General features: G+C 40.8%; 1 protein-coding gene across 5 annotated transcripts in view; it reads right to left on the bottom strand.

The window, feature by feature from the left end:
• The window catches only part of TENM1 (teneurin transmembrane protein 1), a 912904-nt gene that overhangs the window by 14029 nt on the left and 880124 nt on the right, over nucleotides 1-18751 (bottom strand). For all 5 annotated transcript variants that reach the window (XM_077478732.1, XM_077478724.1, XM_077478714.1 and 2 more), the window contains 2 exons: nucleotides 3951-4247; nucleotides 218-605 (listed from right to left, as the gene is read on the bottom strand). In XM_077478732.1, coding sequence (XP_077334858.1) covers nucleotides 218-605; nucleotides 3951-4247 — 685 coding nt within the window. The remainder of the gene's footprint in view (nucleotides 1-217; nucleotides 606-3950; nucleotides 4248-18751) is intronic.

Genomic DNA, 18751 nt, shown 5'->3' on the forward strand with positions numbered 1-18751 from the left:
CCCATTACAACAATATTGCTTTACTTTCACGTTCAAAAGGACTTTTCTCCAATAATCTTTGCTCCAGCTTTAATTACTCCCTTTTGAGAACATTTGTTTTTATCATATAGAGTTTGCATTAACTACCTATGTAAACATTGCAGGAAAAAGATTTATAAGTGATGCACAATATAAAAATGTCATCATGATTTTATGCAGTACTTGTTATATTGCATACCTGTCTGTCTATATCGAATAGTACAAACAAAGCCCTCATGTATTAAATGAATGGTTTTAATGACTCCAGATGAATCTTCATAGGTGAATGTAACCTGGGTGGTATCATAAAGAATTTCTGAAAGCCTTGTTTGTTTAGTGTATTTATAAAAGACTCTACGGCCTGTTCCAAGGTGCAATGTATGTAGAAGTCGTCCATCTCCAGAATAATCTTGAATGAAAGAGCCACTATTGTCAGGTGGAGTGTAGATATTGCGGTAATACCCAACAGAGAGCATTGTCTGCAGACTATGGCGGACCATGTTGGGCATGGTTACTGAAGCAAGGTAATCCGAATGGTCATATTCAAAAATGTAACGTCTCTGGCTATGCAGAAACAGGCTAATTGTCTGAAAAAGAACAAAGAAAGAAATCGTTATTTGTCACTACAATAAAACCTTGGTTTGAGAGTGTTTTTCAAGACAAGCACAATTTTTGAATACATTTTGACTTCATATACAAGCAATGTCTTGATATACAAGTAAAGTCATGTCACAGCTGAGTATAAAAGAGAAGAGAGGTGCCTCTAAGTGTAGCAATATGGTTACATTTAATGAAGGTACAACATTTAGAAACATATTGCTACACTTATTCCCCGTACACACGATTGGAAATTCCCCCAGCAAAAATCCTCTGTGAGCTTTTGGTTGGAAATTCCGACCATGTGTATGTCCCATCGGACTTTTGCTGGCGGAATTCCCACCAGGAAAAGATTGAGAGCAGGTTCTCTTTTTTTCCGTCGGAAAAAGTTCTGAACGGAAATTCCAATCGTCTGTACAAATTCCAACGCGCAAAATTCCGACGCATGCTCTGAAGCATTGAACTTCATTTTCTCGGCTCATTGTAGTGTAGTAGGTCACCGCGTTCTTGGCGGTCGAAAGTTCAGAGAACTTTTGTGTGACCGCGTGTGTATGCAAGCCAAGCTTGAGCAGAATTCTGTCAGAAAAAACATCCAAGTTTTTTCCAACGAAAATCCGCTCATGTGTACGGGGCATTAGAGGCACTTCTCTTCTCTTTTATACTTTCTAGCTCCTGCTGGATTTTGATTCTAATCCCCTTGTGAAGGCTTCCAATTGTGGATGGACATTTTATGGTTACACAACCTGGTCACATCACTATAATCTTTTTATAATAACTATAAATGGAAGAACCTATGAATAAATGGTTGTGGAATGAATCATTTAAGTTTCCATGCTTTCTTATGGGAAAATTTTCTTTGATATACAAGTGCTTTGGATTACAAGCATGTTTCTGGAATGAATTATGCTCGCAATCCAAGGTTTTACTGTATTAGAAAATTCAGTTTTTATTAGTAGGCATTATAGAAGGAACAATAACTAAAAGCTGACCATTATTTTATCCTTGCCTAAGTAATAAAGTAGTAAAACAATATACAGTAGTTGAATTATATGATAAATTCTAAAAAACAGAGTAAAGGCAGATGTGTACTACTTGGGATTTTTTAATTACATTGGACTATAACACATATGCATGCGTGTAAATTCCTTCATGTCCTGTTAAAATGTACTTGCATACTTTGCTTTTAGATTAGGGTTAAGCAAGGAAAGATCGTGTTAAATTACAATTGAAAGTCAAAACATTAAGAAATATATGTATCATATGCCTGCCTCCTGGATATCATGCTCATCCTCCAGATCCAAGGTCATGGATTACAGACAGTGGCAGTTTAGTTTGTTTATCTTGGAAGGTTGACCTTAAAAGTAATTGTGAAGAAAGAGCTATGGAAGCTGACATTTTTCTGAAGGGCAAGCTCCGGGATGTCATATTTTAGCTGCCCCTATACTTTTCCTTACAGTCACAACTTTCAGGGATTTTTCAGTAAGGGCAAAATGCAAACTTCAGTAATAAATGGTAACTAACCTGAATCAAACTATTATTGGCCTGCATACCATAAACGGAATAACTGAAAGTAGTTGGTTACCAGACATTGCACCTCAGCTTTTTGAACTAACCTACTGAATAAGTCTATGTTTTTTTTTTTCACTAATCAGCTCATAATAATATTTTTAACCTCCTAATATATATTTTCTTTAGACTTTATTTTTTATTGCTCAATAAAACTATTCTTTTAAACCATCTTCCTCATATGAAAATAGATTGCCTTGAAAGAATCCTCCAGTCAAAGGGAAAATACACTGGAAGTACATACAAGCAGTAAAACAAACTTGACAAGGGATTTGACATTGCATAGACCAAAACTTTTTTTTACCAAGCCATTCTAGTGCTTTGATCTATAAACAACCGTTTCTGAATATGTGAATGCAAGAGTCCCGTATTCTAAACCCTGTTCATGTCCATTTAAGACAAATAAAAAAAGAGAAAGCTGCACAAAAAAGAATCAGATGACAAGAAGCTGGCAGCTTATCCAGAAAGGCATGATCAAAGCTAAAATGGACTACATAAAACCTATGTTAACATATTAACTTAACATGTTATGTTGACTGAGTGAACATTCTTATTTTAGCACAGTTGCAATGTTTCTTTACAGTATACATACATCCAAAATGTCTCCTTATATTTTGAATAGAGTAGAGGGCAACCCCCTGACAGGTTTTTATTTGTAATATATGCGTATCACTGGGGATATTTCCATTCTCTTCCTGTCCTATAGACAGGGTGGAAGCTAAAAGGAAATCTCTTTAAAGTGATATACATGTCCTCTTAGACAGTTGGAATTCAAACAAATGTCCCCATTAGATTTTCCCCCCTAATTCTGTCCTGGTTGTCATGGTTATGCAGTAATCTTCCTCTATTTGCTTACCTCTCCTCATGTGATCAGACTAAGAGGCCAGTCACTTCCACCTGGTGGTTTTTATAACCTCTCCTCTAAGCGTGGCTACACCCCAGGCCCTATCAGGGAACCCTATATTAACCTGTGCACTGCAAGCCAGCGGTGCTGATCAACCATTGTGTATCCATTGTGTGTTTGGCTTCCTGTTTCCTGCTTGCCGTGTGCTCTATTTTTGTCTCTGTTACCGACCTTGGTGTGTTCTCTACGATTCCTGTCTGCTTGTGACCTTGACCTTTTGGCATGTCCCCGACCATCACTGTCTGCCTGTGACCTTGAACCTTTGGCCTGTACTCTGTTGTTCCTGTCTGCTAGTTGCCCTGACCTCTGCCTTATCCCCTTACTATCATTGTCATTCCAGCCTGCTGCTTCCTTCTCCTGTAGTCTACTGTGAGTGTGAGCTGTGAGACCCTAGGGGCCGTGACCTGGAGCCAGACTGCAGTGAAGTCCATCCTCACCACTGGAGGCTCTGGCGAACACCTGCTGGCTCTTAGACTCTGCGCCCTGTGGAATCTATGCTCTAGCTCCTACTGGGATCTGTGTTAGTGATCCAGTAGACCTGTGTCCTGAATCTCCCTGGGTACAATCCGCAGCAGTCAGTCCTAAGGTCCACTGCCTAGCGGTGCACTTCCGACTCCTATGGAGTGCATCTGTCACCTGGTCTCAGGTGACCTGACACTGGTGTCAACTTCAAATTTTGGACACCAGGACAAATGGAGGGAGTGAATCTTCCCAGTGGAAAAAGAGAGAGCAATAAAAACATGACAAGGGTTCTAATCCACTACTTTATCAAAAATGAAAAAACAAAAACAAATTTTCACTGCAAAATGCATAAAACAGACACAGTATATTCTGCCTATTATAAAAAAATGTAACAATTACTGACCTTTTCCTCATATGTATAGCTCCATATTTTCCCATTGGCCCAAATCCTGGAAACCATCTTCCCATTTTGGTCATACTCTATTTTTTCAGACCAGCTTCCTCTTTGAATAGAGGTAACAAGTCCAATAGGTGAATATGTAATGTTAACTTCATGGTACTTGCTGCTTGGTGACCACAGTATGGGATGTCCAGTCTTATCATACATAATTCTAAGAGTAAATTTTCGATGATCATCATAGATTTTTCCTGTTCTGGTGATGTGATCAAAATCAATGGATAGTAAGTTTCGGTTATGAGCCTAAACATGAACAAAAAAGAGATGCAACATCAGATAAAGTGTCAAACAATTGTGCCATAGTTATGATTATGGATCTAATAATGTCTCGTGCCAAGATTGCCTTTATGAAAAAAAAGCTTGGGAAGCAGACATGGGAGGCAAATTTTGGGGAACAGCAAAATGTAAGAATTTAATATGGTATCTATTTTAATTCATCATTCCAGCACAGTACTTTTCTACATTAGTCATCATATAAAACTCCTTTATCACTCCTACAAATTCCATCTCTTTGCTGCACAATTCAAGTTTTACGCTCTCATGTTTCCTGTTTACATTCTACCTCCTAAAAATATTGCTCATTCTACTCCAAAATGTACCTTACCTCCATCAATCATCTAAGACACATGTTTCCCCTCCTCTACAGTCTCTCTTCCATATTATCTGCCTACAGACAGTGTTAATTTCATGGACAAAATTAACACTGGTACTGGAGATTTTAGTTGACTAAAATATGATTGAAATTAAACGGAACAGGTATCTGCCTATGTAAACAAGGTGGATCCCCATTCTGACAGGGGACAACACTGAGATCGGCTGTTCCTAGTGATCAGCAATAGCAATCTTTGTGTTGTCCCAGTGAGCCCATCTCCCACACAGTTAGAACACACCTAGGGAACACATTTAACCCCTTGATCGCCCCCTAGTTTTAATCCCTTCCCTGCCAGTGTCATTTATATATTGATAAGTGCATTTTTTTTAGCACTGATCATGGTAATAATGTCGCTGGTCCCCCAAAAAGTGTCTCTCGAGGTCAGATTTGTCCGCTACAATGTTGCAGTCCCACTAAAAATCGCAGATCACAGCCATTACCAGTAAAAGCATAAAAAAAGTCCATAAATCTATCCTCTATTTTGTAGACGCTATAACTTTTGTGCAAACCAATCAATATATGCTTATTGCATTTTTTTTTACCAAAAATATGTAACAGAATACATATTGGTCTGAACTGATGAATACATTTGTTTATTTGTATATATTTTTTGGATATGTATTATAGCAGAAAGTAAACATTTTTTTTTTCAAAATTGTCACTTTTTTTTGTTTATAGTGCAAAAAACAAAAACGGCAGAAGTGATCAAATACTACCAAAAGAAATCTCTATTTGTGGGAAAAAAAGGACATCAATTTTGTTTGGCTACAGCGTCTCATGACCGCACATTTGTCAGTTAAAGGGACAGTGCGGTATCACAAAAAAAATGGCCTGGTTATTAAAGGGGTAAATTCTTCTGGTGCTGAAGTGGTTAAACATTCAAAGTGATGAAGGAAAAATTAAGTGAACCCATAGCCCAATTACTTCAATGAAAACTAATTGCAGTCAGTAGTTTGCATATCTGTAATCCAATTATTATAATGAGTTTGGAGACATGGTTTAGAGCTACCGTATATACTCGAGTATAGGCCGACCCGAATATAAGCCGAGGCCCCCAATTTACCCCCCAAAAAACTGGCAAACTTATTGACTCGTGTATAAGCCGAGGGTGAGACATGCCTGTCCATCCCTGTGTGTGTGTCCGTCCATCCCTGTGTGTCCGTCCATCCCTGTGTGTCCGTCCATCCATCCCTGTGTGTGTGTGTGTCCATCCATCCATCCATCCCTGTGTGTGTGTGTCTCCATCCATCCATCCATCCATCCCTGTGTGTGTGTGTCTCCATCCATCCATCCCTGTGTGTGTGTGTCTCCATCCATCCATCCATCCATCCCTGTGTGTGTATCCATCCATCCCTGTGTGTGTGTGTGTCTCCATCCATCCGTGTGTGTGTGTGTGTGTGTGTGTGTGTGTGTGTGTGTGTGTGTGTGTGTGTCCAGCCTACCTGTGTCCCGAGCCTTTGTCCCGAGCCTCCGTCCCGTGCCTTGCCTCCTTGCCTCCGTCCCATGCCGTGCCTTGCCTCCGTCCCGTGTCGTGCCTTGCCTTGCCTCCGTCCCGTCCCGTCCCGTGCCGTGCCTTGCCTTGCCTCCGTCCCGTGCCCTCTTCGTCGGCGCCTCGGCGGCCATTGTAAAATTCAAAAGCCGCGCCTCCGCCTTCGCCTGTGATAGGCGGAACACTGAATTTCCCAGCAGCCGTCCGTAGTACGAGGATGATACGATGTCCGTGATAGGCGGAACACAGGCTGCTGGGAAATTCAGTGTTCCGCCTATCACAGGCGAAGGCGGAGCCGGAGGCGCGGCTTTTGAATTATAGAATGGCCGCTGTCTGTCTGCTCGACACGCTGATCGAGCGGGCAGACAGCGATGACTCGAGTATAAGCCGAGGGGGGCACTTTCAGCCTCAAAAAAGAGGCTGAAAATCTCGGCTTATACTCGAGTATATACGGTACTTTGATTTATAAAAGACACACAAACATTTTAGGATTTCTGTTCACAAGAAACATCAGGTGATGTGAACCATGCCTTGCAAAAAAAAGAGCTCTCTGAAGACATACGACCATGATTAGTTAATCTGCATAAGGTTGGAAAGGGATACAAAGCAATCTCAAAGTATTTAGGCATCCATCAGTCGACAGTTAGACAAATTATCTATAAATGCTGACAGTTTAGTAGTCTGGCTACTTTTCCTAGAAGTGGGTCCCCAGACAAGATGGAAGGTTGTCTGGTGGCTCTTGTGACGTCACATAGGTGAGAAGATACAGTACGCAACGCAGAGTGACTGTACCATACTGAAAATGTATTTTGTATGGCACTGAATTTATAATGGTGGATTACGTAAGCAATGTAGAAAAATAGCCTTCTTCAAGTCATAAAATCATTACCTTGCATAAGTCATACATTGGTCATATGACAATCCTTATGATACATTACAACCAGTTCATAAATGATGGTCTTCATACAGTTATGTACAGGGGAAGACCTTACATAGGCTATACAATAGCTGGTCTCTTTACAAACTTATCATATGATGCTTAACCAATCTATACATTGAATTAGCTATTTATTATGATTTGACCATGCAAATTACCTTATAAATAGCCATAAAAAGTGGGTCACATAGAGAAGTCACAAGATTGTCATGCTACTTTTACCAAGATATCTCTAAGAAACATATGTGAGTTTACGCTAGATGAAAGGCCTATAGCTGGACTAACTATTAAATATTAGATGTATACTACTTTAATCACAGTTTAATTGAAATCTAATCAATCTATATCTAGAATTAATTTACACTTCAAAGGTTGAAGGCAAAATCCTCAATGAGGTAAAAAATAACCCACAAGTAACAGCTAAAGGCTTGAAGACATAACTGGAACTGGCAAACAGTTCTGTTCATGCACCTACCACACATAAGTCTTTGGACAGGCAGGTTGTCTATGGCAGAATACCACAGAGGAAGCCACTGCTCTACAAAACAACTTTGCTGCATGTCTGAAATTTGCCAAAGAGCATCTTGGCCAGGTCAGCCAATAGGGAGGCCCGAGCAAACAGGGTGGCATACACAAGGAAGGGAATTAGTGCAGCTGGGCAATTACAGAAAGATGTAAAAAAAAGGTGTCCTATCCTTTTAAATGTAATCCAGTCCTCAGGGTATGCATGTATCAACAGCAAACAATGATGACTGATTAATTGAAAAAGTAATGGGATATCCTATATCCCTCTAAAGTGTGTTAGAACCCAGTGCAAAAAAATATAAGTGATGAATGCAAAAGATTCATGCCACTCATGTATAGCCATTATTGTAATATGCAAATTAACAAATTAACAAATTAACGCTGCACGATTTGGATTGCCTCCTTTCACTCATCATTTAAGGTATTTATATTTTAGCGCACCTAGTTGGCCATTCAACTCTACACTTATCTCAATGTAATTATTCCCTCCTTCCATTCACCCAGCAACTCCCTTGCCTACACTCTAATCTTTGTAAGTCTTTATCAAGCCTCTCAGCTGTGGAAATAGGTTACATATACATATATTTCTTATATATTTTTATATTTTTTCTAATCCCCACAGATACCTCTGGGAAGTTGTTTAGTATGGACTGACTACACCACTAATCACACATATCACTGCTGCAACTGGATTCTTTATACGCACTTTTTCTGTTCCTTTTTGGTTATTGGTGTTTGCCGTGTATTCGAGGTCTTCCATCTCAGCTTTCGGGGATAACATGTTCTATAATGGTTTTCGTTCTAGTTACTACCAACAAATGTACCTAGATATTACAGATAGGTGAGAATGATTGGGACCCTATATGTCCCCCTTGCTCCCCCTTCTTCCATATTTATATTATATATTATTTATATTCCTTTTTTTTATTTATTTGGTCTTTTTATCTCATTATAGATACCCCTACTTTCTGCATCTGCTCCTGATGAGTGGTATATAACCACGAAACGCGTAGAGATTTCCTTTGATGCGTTGTCACAGTATTTTTATATTTATAAAAATAAATTATGTAGCGCTGCCTCTTTTAAAATACCTACTAAATAACATAAATCAACATATTCAGTTTTTGGACAGCACAGGAATATTTCTGAACACTTTATATTGCACATGGACTTTCCTTTTTTCCTTTTTGCCATTGTTGCACTGTGATTTTGTCACATTTTTTGCTATATTTGCACAATTTTAATATTGGATTATCTATTCATGTTTCATGCGATTTTTGCACTTGAAGTAAGGTGTTAATTTTTTGCACTTTTGTATTTGCACATGCATTGTTGCACAAGTTTATTTATTTATATATATAGATGTTGATTTATGTTATTTAGTAGGTATTTTAAAAGAGGCAGCGCTACATAATTTATTTTTATATTTTACTAGATAGTGTGGAGATCATTATTTATGTTAGCAGCGTCTTCAGTTTTAGGTAGTTGAGTTGAGGTTTGCTTTATTTAGGGTTGGGCGCACTAGTACCTTATTTTTAGTATTTTTATATTTAAGAATTTTTTTGATTTTATTTTTATGAACCAATCCACCATTGAGGTCTATATGCTGTCACTATTACAATACAGGTCTACATACTGAGGTTGAGTGTTATGCATATTATACTGAACTAATTATGCTATAATATGAAGTACTCAGTTTTTATTAATTTATACATTACTAATTTATAATCAATATTTTTGTATGAGATTACTATGTGTTCTATTGAATCAATTATGTACTATTATCATGATCTATTGACTGATCTATTAGTAAAACTGTCTATTAATTTATAACGTACTACTTTATCTATGTATGTATGGCTTGTATCAATAAATGGAATAATGTGTAAATTGATTGGCTCCTTTAATATAGTGATATGCTTCATATAAAGTCCCACTATTTCTCTTCTCTTTCTCAATATATCGGGGATGGAGGTGTATGTACAGATTTTATACCGACTCATACAAAGTCCCAATGCTAGTTCTAGGTTTCAAGGAATACAATAAGACACTCTTAACAGGGAAAAATACAATCCCAATGTGCAAAAAATATCCAAAATGAATAATATGGTCTAATATAAATATAAATACACAAATCAGCTTTTATATAATATAATGTGAATATTTCATAAAAAAATCCAAATGGCCAGTAACCTTGGTTTATGAAGGAAATATTTGGAATTGAAGCACCTTGAAATTGAGGTTTTGAGTCCAAAACAGCATTTATTTCAATTGTAAAATGAGTACAAAGCCAACACGTCACAAATTGGGTCTTTAACCACTTCCCGACCAGCGCACGACGATGTACGTCGTCAGAATGGCACGGGCAGGCATATTGGCGTACATGTACGTCCAATCTTCAATGCCGCCCTGCCATCGGGAGCGCGCCGCCGGTGGCGCGCTCCCGCACTGGTCGGGACCCCCGTGAGTCTGGTCGCGGGACCTGCAGACTCAATCGCCGCGGGCATACCCGTGATCGTCTCACGGGACGGCTGAATGGAGGAAATACCGTGTAAACAGCATTTCTCCATTCTGCCTAGCAACTAGTGATGCTGATCTCTGCTCCATGTGATTGGAGCAGAGATCAGTGTTCACTAAATGGAAGCCCAACCCCCCCACAGTTAGTAACACACCCCTAGGAACACTTAACCCCTACACTGCCACCCACTGGTTAACCCCTTCACTGCCAGTGTCATTTACACAGGAATCCCTGCATTTATATAGCAGTGATTATTGTATAAATGACAATGGTCCCAAAAATGTGTCAAAAATGTCCGATGGGTCCCCCACAATGTCGCAGTCACAATAAAAATTGCTGATCGCCGCCATTACTAGTAAAAAAAAAAATAATAAAAAATTATTAATAAAAATGCTATAAAACTATCCCTATTTTGTAAACGCTATAACTTTTGCGCAAACCAATCAATGATCGCTTATTGCAATTTTTTTTACCAAAAATATGTAGAAGAATACGTATCGGCCTAAACTGAGGGAAAAAAATGTTTTTTTATATATTTTTGGGGGATATTTATTATAACAAAGAGTAAAAAATAATGCGTTTTTTTCAAAATTGTCGCTCTATTTTTGTTTATAGCGCAAAAAATAAAAACAGCAGGGGTGATCAAATACCACCAAAAGAAAGCTCTATTTGTGGGAAAAAAGGACGTCAATTTTGTTTGGGAGCCACGTCGCACGACCGCGCAATTGTCAGTTAAAGCGACGCAGTGCCGAATCGCAAAAAGTGGTCTGGTCTTTGACCAGCAAAATGGTCCGGCCTGAAAGTGGTTAAACAAGCTGTTGAACATGACTGTGCTGTTGGGTTATCACGATATTCAGAATAACTCATCAAAGTCCTCAGACAGCAAATCGATTTTTCAGTAAGCCCTAAAGAAGAGGGGGATGTTTGGCCCCCGAAACACACTGGCTTGTGTAATCATTTTATGTTTGGAATCAACTTAGTTTTGGACTAATTCTGGTCTTTCAGTTCAAGATCCAAATAAATATAAACTGATGACCTGTAAAGACTTTTAACCACTTGAGGACCAGCCGCCATAGTTATACTGCGGCAGGTTGGCTGCCCTGGGCGAACCATCGTAGCTTCACGTCAACCAATTTAAGAGCACAAGGGGGCGCGCACGTGTGGCGCAAAGACAGAGCCAATGCTCATGCCCGGCAGTTGTGATGCCCGCCGGGCACCCACGATTGCTCCTGAGAGAGACAGAATGGAGGTCTGTCAATGTAAACAGACAAAACTCCATTCTGTCAGGCGTGAGGTGACTGATCTGTTGTTCCTACTGCTTAGAAACAACGATCGGGCTCCTCCCCTAGGCAGTTCCATCCTCCCACAGTTAGAAACACTTCCTAGGACACACATTTAACCCCTTCATTGTCCCCTAGTGTTAACCCCTATCCTGCAAGCGACATTTATACAGTGATCAGTGGCTATTTTTAGTGCTGATCGCTGTAAAAATGTCACTGGTCTCAAAAAGTGTCAAAAGTGTCAGATCTGTCCGCCGCAATGTCATAGTTCCCAATAAAAATCACTGATCACCGCCATTTTGGGCAGCACAGTGGTGTAGTGGTTAGCACTCTCACCTAGCAGTAAGAAGGGTTGCTGGTTCAAATCCCAACCACGACACTACCCGCCTGGAGTTTGCATGTTCTCCCTGTGCCTGCGTGGGTTTCCTTCAGGTACTCCGGTTTCCTCCCACAATCCAAAGACATGCAGGTAGGTTAATTGGCTTCTGTCCAAAATTGGCCCTAGTATATGAATGGGGACCTTGGATTGTGGGCTCCTTGAGGGTAGGGACCGACGTGAGTGTGCAATGTACAGAGATAGGGTCAATTGTTGACACTCACTCAGGTTGAACTGGATGGACTGGTGTCTTTATTCAACCTAACTAACTATGAAACTATGAAATTACTAAAATTTATGATAAAAATACCATAAATCTATCCTCTATTTTGTAGGCGCTATAACTTTTGCGCAAACCAATCAATATGCACTTATTTCGATTTTATTTTTTGTTACCAAAAATATGTAGAAAAATACATATCGGCCTAAACTGAGGAAGACATTTTATTTTTTTATTTTTATAATTTTATTCTTTTATATTTGTAATAGCAAAAAGGACATTTTTTTTTGCAAAATTGTTTCTCTTTTTTTGTTTATAGCGCAAAAAATTAATAACGCAGAGGTGGGAAAAAAAGGACATCGATTTTGTTTGGGTACAACGTTGCGCTACCGTGTAATTGTCAGTTAAACCGGTGCTGTTTGTGCAGTATTGCAAAAAATGGTCATTAAGGGGGCATGTTTTCCAAGGCTGAAGTGGTTAAAGCATCACTTATGGACAATTTTGGGTCACATAATTTTTTGTCATTTTAGAGACACATGCAATTTTAAAGGTTAACTTCACTTTTCTGGGGAAAAAAACAAATTCCCAATTTAAAAAAAATAATATTACATACACAATTGTTACATAAGTCATATTGTAATTGAATGCTATTAAAAATGACCTTTCCTTTTCAAACTGCAGTGCTGTGTAAAGTGCATTATAATATGGCTACCTGGAGGTGTTCTGTACACAGATGGTGTACAGATCATGTTCCAGAAATTGAATTTCCTGCTCATCTGATTGGCTCACTGATTTTCCCAGTAGTTTGCACTAAGATATAAGATACTAAGGCATCGCCTGCCTCAAAAATGTCATTTTGGTCAGATACTCTTGAAGGGAAATCACATCTAAAGCCTAGTGCACACTACAGTGGTACCTTGGATTATGGGCATAATTTGTTTCAGAAGGATGCTTGTAGTCCAAATCACTCGTATATCAAAGCGAGTTTCCCCATAGAAGTCATTGGAAACGTAGATAATTCATTCCACGGTGACTTTTATTGTATGCAGTACCACATGTGGCCAGAGGTGGGGGGGGGGGCACAGGAGACACTTGGAAACACTCAAAACACGGGCGGAAGCCACACAGATGCACTCGGAACCACTCAGGAATGGAATGTTTCCGAGTGGCTCCGAGTGCATCCTAGTGTCATTGGCGCCCCCACACCTCTGACCAAATGCGGTACTGCACACAGCAGAGGCTTGAATCCTACTCGTTTTGAAAGACAAACGAGTCGGGATTTAAAAAAAGAATAGCTTGAATTGCAAAACGCTTGTTAACTTCGCTACTCGCGTAATAGTTTTTTTTTGTTCAACCCAGTGGGCTGAACGTAAAAAAAAAAGCAGAGCTCGGGAAGAGCCCCTATACTAACTATGCAATGTTAGTAAAGTAATCTCTCCCGCTCAGCTATTGTGTTCTGACAGTGGGACTGCCCCCCCCCCATCAGAACACACTGGTCGGTGCTCGCAGCCATTGGCTAAGAGCGCTGATCGTATGTTGATCGGCAGATCTTTTTTTGGGCATGCCCCTTTTGATACATAGGCCGAATGTCAGCCAGTCTCTATTGAAATAACTGATGCCACCTGATATTTGGCCTGTGTGTATGGCCCTTTAAGGGATGCAGCACCTGCCACTTTCCTCGTAAGAACCCTGCAAGTGCAGCAGCTGATTGATAGTGACTCCTATACAGATTCACTGTTCACATGGACACAGGCAAACAAACAGCTATTTCTTCAGAATAACAAAAGGTGGGAATTTACAAAAAAGTTTGTTAAAATCTTTGCAATGTTCGTGGATCACCCAAAAGAGTTTTTTTTTTTTCAAAAAATAAAGTGGAGTTACCCTTTAAGGCTTGACATTCGGTATCAATTTGCTTGACAAAACCCCATTTTATATTATACAAAAAATTGGGTATCATGTATGTGCACTAAAATTAATTTAGGTGTGTTTTTTTTGTGAAAATATAAATTTAGACAGATAAACACAAATACTGTGCAACATAAAAAAATTGCAACTGCCACCATTTTTTTTCTACGGGGTCTCTGCTAGGGATGAGCCGAACACCCCCCGGTTCGGTTCGCACCAGAACTTGCGAACGACCCCCGCGTTCGGTACGAACGTTAGAACCCCATTGAAGTCTATGGGACTCGAACGTTCGAATTGGAAAGTGCTAATTTTAACGGCTAATATGCAAGATAGTGTGCTAAAAAGGGTTTGGCGACCTGCCTCCTGCCTCAGGGGACATGGGTCACTGCAAAAAAAAGTTTTAAAAACTACCGTTTTGGCGGGAGCACTGATTTTAATGACGATTAAAGTGAAAAAAAAAGTGAAATATTCCTTTAAATATGGTGCCTGGGGGGTGTCTGTAGTATGCCTGTGAAGTGCCACGTGTTTCCCGTGTTTAGAACAGTCCCTGCACAAAATGACATTAAACGGAAATAACACCATTTAAAACTGCTTGCGGTTTTAATGTTATATCTGGTTCCTGCAATATGGTTGAAAATCATTGAGAAAAATGGCATGGGTAGCCCTCCCTGCCCATTACCAGCCTATTTGGGTCTTGTACACATATTAAGGGGAACCCCATACCCATATTAAAAAAAGGAAATGCGTGTGGCCCCCAGGCCCTATATACTCAGAACAGCAGTATACAGGCGGTGCAAACAAGACAGGGACTGTGTAGGTTTATTGTGTTAAGTTGAATCTGTTTGTCATTTTCAACCGGTACATTTTTAAAGTGTAGCTCCAGTCAAAAAAAATATCTTTAAGCTTTTTGGAAAACATAGGGAAGGGTTATCACCCCTGTATAATTTTGTTTTGTCGTCCATCTTTTTTCATCTCACTTGCTGCTGTCTCCTTGCGTTTGCAAGTAGGAGATGTTTGTAAGTTGGATGTTTGAAAGTAGGGGCCTGCCCTATATTATAGCGGTATGTACTGGGTACAGAGCACGCAGACAGCACGCACTATCTCCTAACACTACTGACTGCAAGCTCTATTATTAACCACTTGTTAGCCCAATGTTTGCATAAAGTGAAAGATGAAGTTATGCTGAGTAAATAGATATCAAACATGTCACTCTTCAAAATTGCACATGCCCGTGGAATGGCGCCAAACGTCGCTACTTAAAAAATCCCCATAGGCGACGCTTTAAATATTTTTTTACTGGTTACATGTTTTGAGTTGCAGAGGAGGTCTAGGACTAGAATTATTGCTCTCGCTCTAACATTCTCGGCGATACCTCACATGTGTGGCACATGCGAGCACATGGGGACATGGGCGCTTTAATTTTTATTTTATTTTTTTATTGTTCATTTTACTTTATTTTAGTTTGACATTTTTTTTCCCAAAAATATATTTTTGATCACTTTTATTCCTATTACAAGAAATGTAAACATCCCTTGTAATAGGAATATGGGATGACAGGTCCTCTTTACAGTGAAATCTGGGGGGTCAATATGACCCCACATCTCACCTCTAGGCTGGGAAGCCTGAAATAAAAAATTAAAAAAAAGATTCTGGCTTTGATCGTACTGGCGAGTTGGTAGAAGCACCAGAGGGCGGTGAGGGGTGGGGGGCGTCTATGGCTGGGTACTTCAGGGTATCACCGAGTATGGCTGGGTATCTCTGAGTATGGCTGGGTATGGCAATTTATGGCAGGGTATTACAGAGTATTGGCGGGGTATTGGCGGGGTACTACAGAGTAATAGCAGGGTACTGCAGAGTATTGGGGGTACTGCAGAGTAATGGCGGGTACTGCAGAGTATTGGGGGGTACTGCAGAGTAATGGCGGGGTACTGCAGAGTAATGGCAGGGTACTGCAGAGTATTGGAGGGTACTGCAGAGTAATGGGGGGTACTGCAGAATATTGGGGGGTACTGCAGAGTAATGGGGGTTACTGCAGAGTAATGGCAGGGTACTGCACTGCAGAGTAATGGCGGGGTACTGCACTGCAGAGTAATGCCGGGGTACTGCAGAGTAATGGCGGGGTACTGCAGAGTAATGGCAGGGTACTGCAGAGTATGCACTGGTATTGCAGAGTATTGGCAGGGAATTGAGGGGTTAAATTCGGTGAGGAGCGATGTGGGCACTGCAGATGCAGCCCACATCGCTGCTGACACCGATCTCTTTCCCCTCCACTGTACCGATCGGTACAGAAAGGGGAGGGAGGAACAGGCGTCATAACATGACGCCGGTTTGTTTCCAAGTGATCACTCCGTCATTTGACGGAGCAATCACGTGGTAAACGGCCGCTATGAGCGGCCGTTTACCGTGATGCGCCGGGTCCTATGGACCCGGCGGTCACGGATGCTCTCGAGTGCGCACACCTCGGGGCACGCGAGAGCAGAATTCTGGGAGGCCGTTAATTAACGGCCTCTCTGAGTTAAACAACCGCCCTGAAGCCGTTAATCGGCAATGGGCAGTTGTTAAGTGGTTAAAGCTAGATCACTAGCTATATAGGTGAGGTGAATATAGTGGTGTATACTGCAGTCAGGGCACAGACAACAACCACTACACAGCAGCAAGATAGGAAATCAGCCAAAAACGATTGGTGTGTACTGTGTTGAAGGTACACAGAACACCCACTGCTTCAGATGCAAAGTAACACACTACAGGAGGCCGCCTTAAAGGCGGCCTTATATAGTGTGGGGCGTGCACTACACAGTCTGAGCTATGATTGGCCACAGGCAGGATGCCTGTGGCCAATCATGGCTCTCCTCGCTGCCGGCGCTGCGATTGGCCAAGCATGCGGGGTCACAGTGCATGCTTGGCCAATCATCGGACAGCAATGCACTGCGCCAACGCAGTGCATTGTGGTCCGCGCGCGCGTCACTCGAATTTTGACGCGAACGGCCAAAACGTTCGGAATTCGCCGAACGCACGAACGGCCAATGTTCGAGTCGAACGTACGTTCGACTCGAACACGAAGCTTATCCCTAGTCTCTGCTTTTAGAAAATTCATTGTTTCCTAGCAAATTCTGCATATTTGCATTTGAAAGGTTAAAAAATTTCTCCGGCAAGGATGTGGTTAAAGTTAGTGCTACACAGGTGAGTAAATCTTTCTTGCATGAAAGATTTAGCCACTTGCTAACAATTATCTCATTAGCAGGACATTGATTTTAGCATGGTGCAAATGAGGTGAGAGCCAGCAAGTAAATAAATATTTCATCAGCAAAGAAATGTAATCCCTGGTGTAGCACTGGTCTTAATTCTATTATGTATTATAATGGGAAGGAAGAGCAGCAGGAGACAATTCTCCACCACTACACACAGCAGGATCTGAAGGAAATACCTACCATTAAACTGGAGAATAAGATTATTATATTTACCAGAGCCTGTATATTGGCACTTTATATTTTGTTACCATACACACTAATGCCGCGTACACACGACCGAATTGTAGTCCGTCGGACCGCATTACGCCAGACAATTCAATCGCGTGCGGGCTCCAGCGGACTTTTTCACCGACTTAGAAAGTAGTTTTGACTCTGTCAGGAACCATGAAACAGACTGAGACAGAAGTACAATCAAATCACACTTGTTTATTAATAAAAATAAAAAGGTAAATAGAAAAAAGCGTAGACAAGCATATCCAGAGTCCAGTAGCCAGATCGGGTAGTCAGCCAGTCCAAAGTTAATAAACCAGATCAGGAAATCAGCCAGTCCAGAAGTCAGGGATCCAAGGAGAGCAACTGCAAGCAGGATAAGAAGCCAGGAGGGATGTCAGCAAGCCAGTCTTGAAACAAACAGCAGGAGATGGTTCCCTGTGATGTGTCCAACACGAAGGCAAAGGGAAAAGTGAGCTGGAAGGCTTTAAATAGGCTAGGTCAGGCGAGCATTATCGGGAACAGCTGGTAACTGTGGAAAGAGAAGAGAGCTGGCAATTAGCCGACAGCTGAGCGGCCAGCCCAGAGGAGGAAGGGCTAAGCCAGCCCTGACAGACTCAAAATTTGTCCGCCGGACTTGGCTTTCAAAGGACAATCCGTTCATCAGTGTGCTAGTCCGGCGGACTAAGAATGACGTATGCTCTGAAGCAAGTACGAGAAGGAAGCTATTGGCTACTGGCTATTGAACTTCCTTTTTCTAGTCCCGTCGTACGCGCTGTACGTCATCGCGTTAGAAATTGCCGGACTTTCGGAGTGTCCGTGTGTGGCCAAGTTCGTTCGTTAGAAAGTCCGGCAGATTTTTTGCCGGACTAAGTCCACCGGACAATTTGGTCGTATGTACGCGGCATAACTCATTATTCCCTTCTTGGGCTGACATCCGATTATTAGCTTACTTACATATAGGTTTATTTATCTATTGAAACAATATATTTTAAAAATTAAATACAAAATTACTAATAATTTATAATTTTTTGACATAACTACATATATTGTTTACACATATGACTATACTTTTCCTAAAGAATCTCCCCGGATGGTCAAATGACCACCGACGATTTCCATATGGATATTTCCCCCCCTCCCGGGTCTGTGGTCCTTTTACTGCAACCCTTCATGCATTGGCATGGCCCCCTCATTTTCCATGGTGGACATGTACGGGGTGATCTTTGGCTGTTGATGCCTGGCACTGAAGATGGTAGTCATCTCTGTGAGTAACTTAAATGAACTCTTGACCTTCGCTCGTATTTGGGCTAATCATTTATATTCTATTATCATTTTGACATAGGGGGTTATTTACGAAAAGGTAAATTCACTTTGCACTGCAAGT

This window comes from Lithobates pipiens, unplaced genomic scaffold, assembly GCF_037356315.1.
Source record: "Lithobates pipiens isolate NorthernLeopardFrog02 unplaced genomic scaffold, aLitPip1_a1.2 Scaffold_1, whole genome shotgun sequence".
Taxonomy (NCBI): domain Eukaryota; kingdom Metazoa; phylum Chordata; class Amphibia; order Anura; family Ranidae; genus Lithobates; species Lithobates pipiens.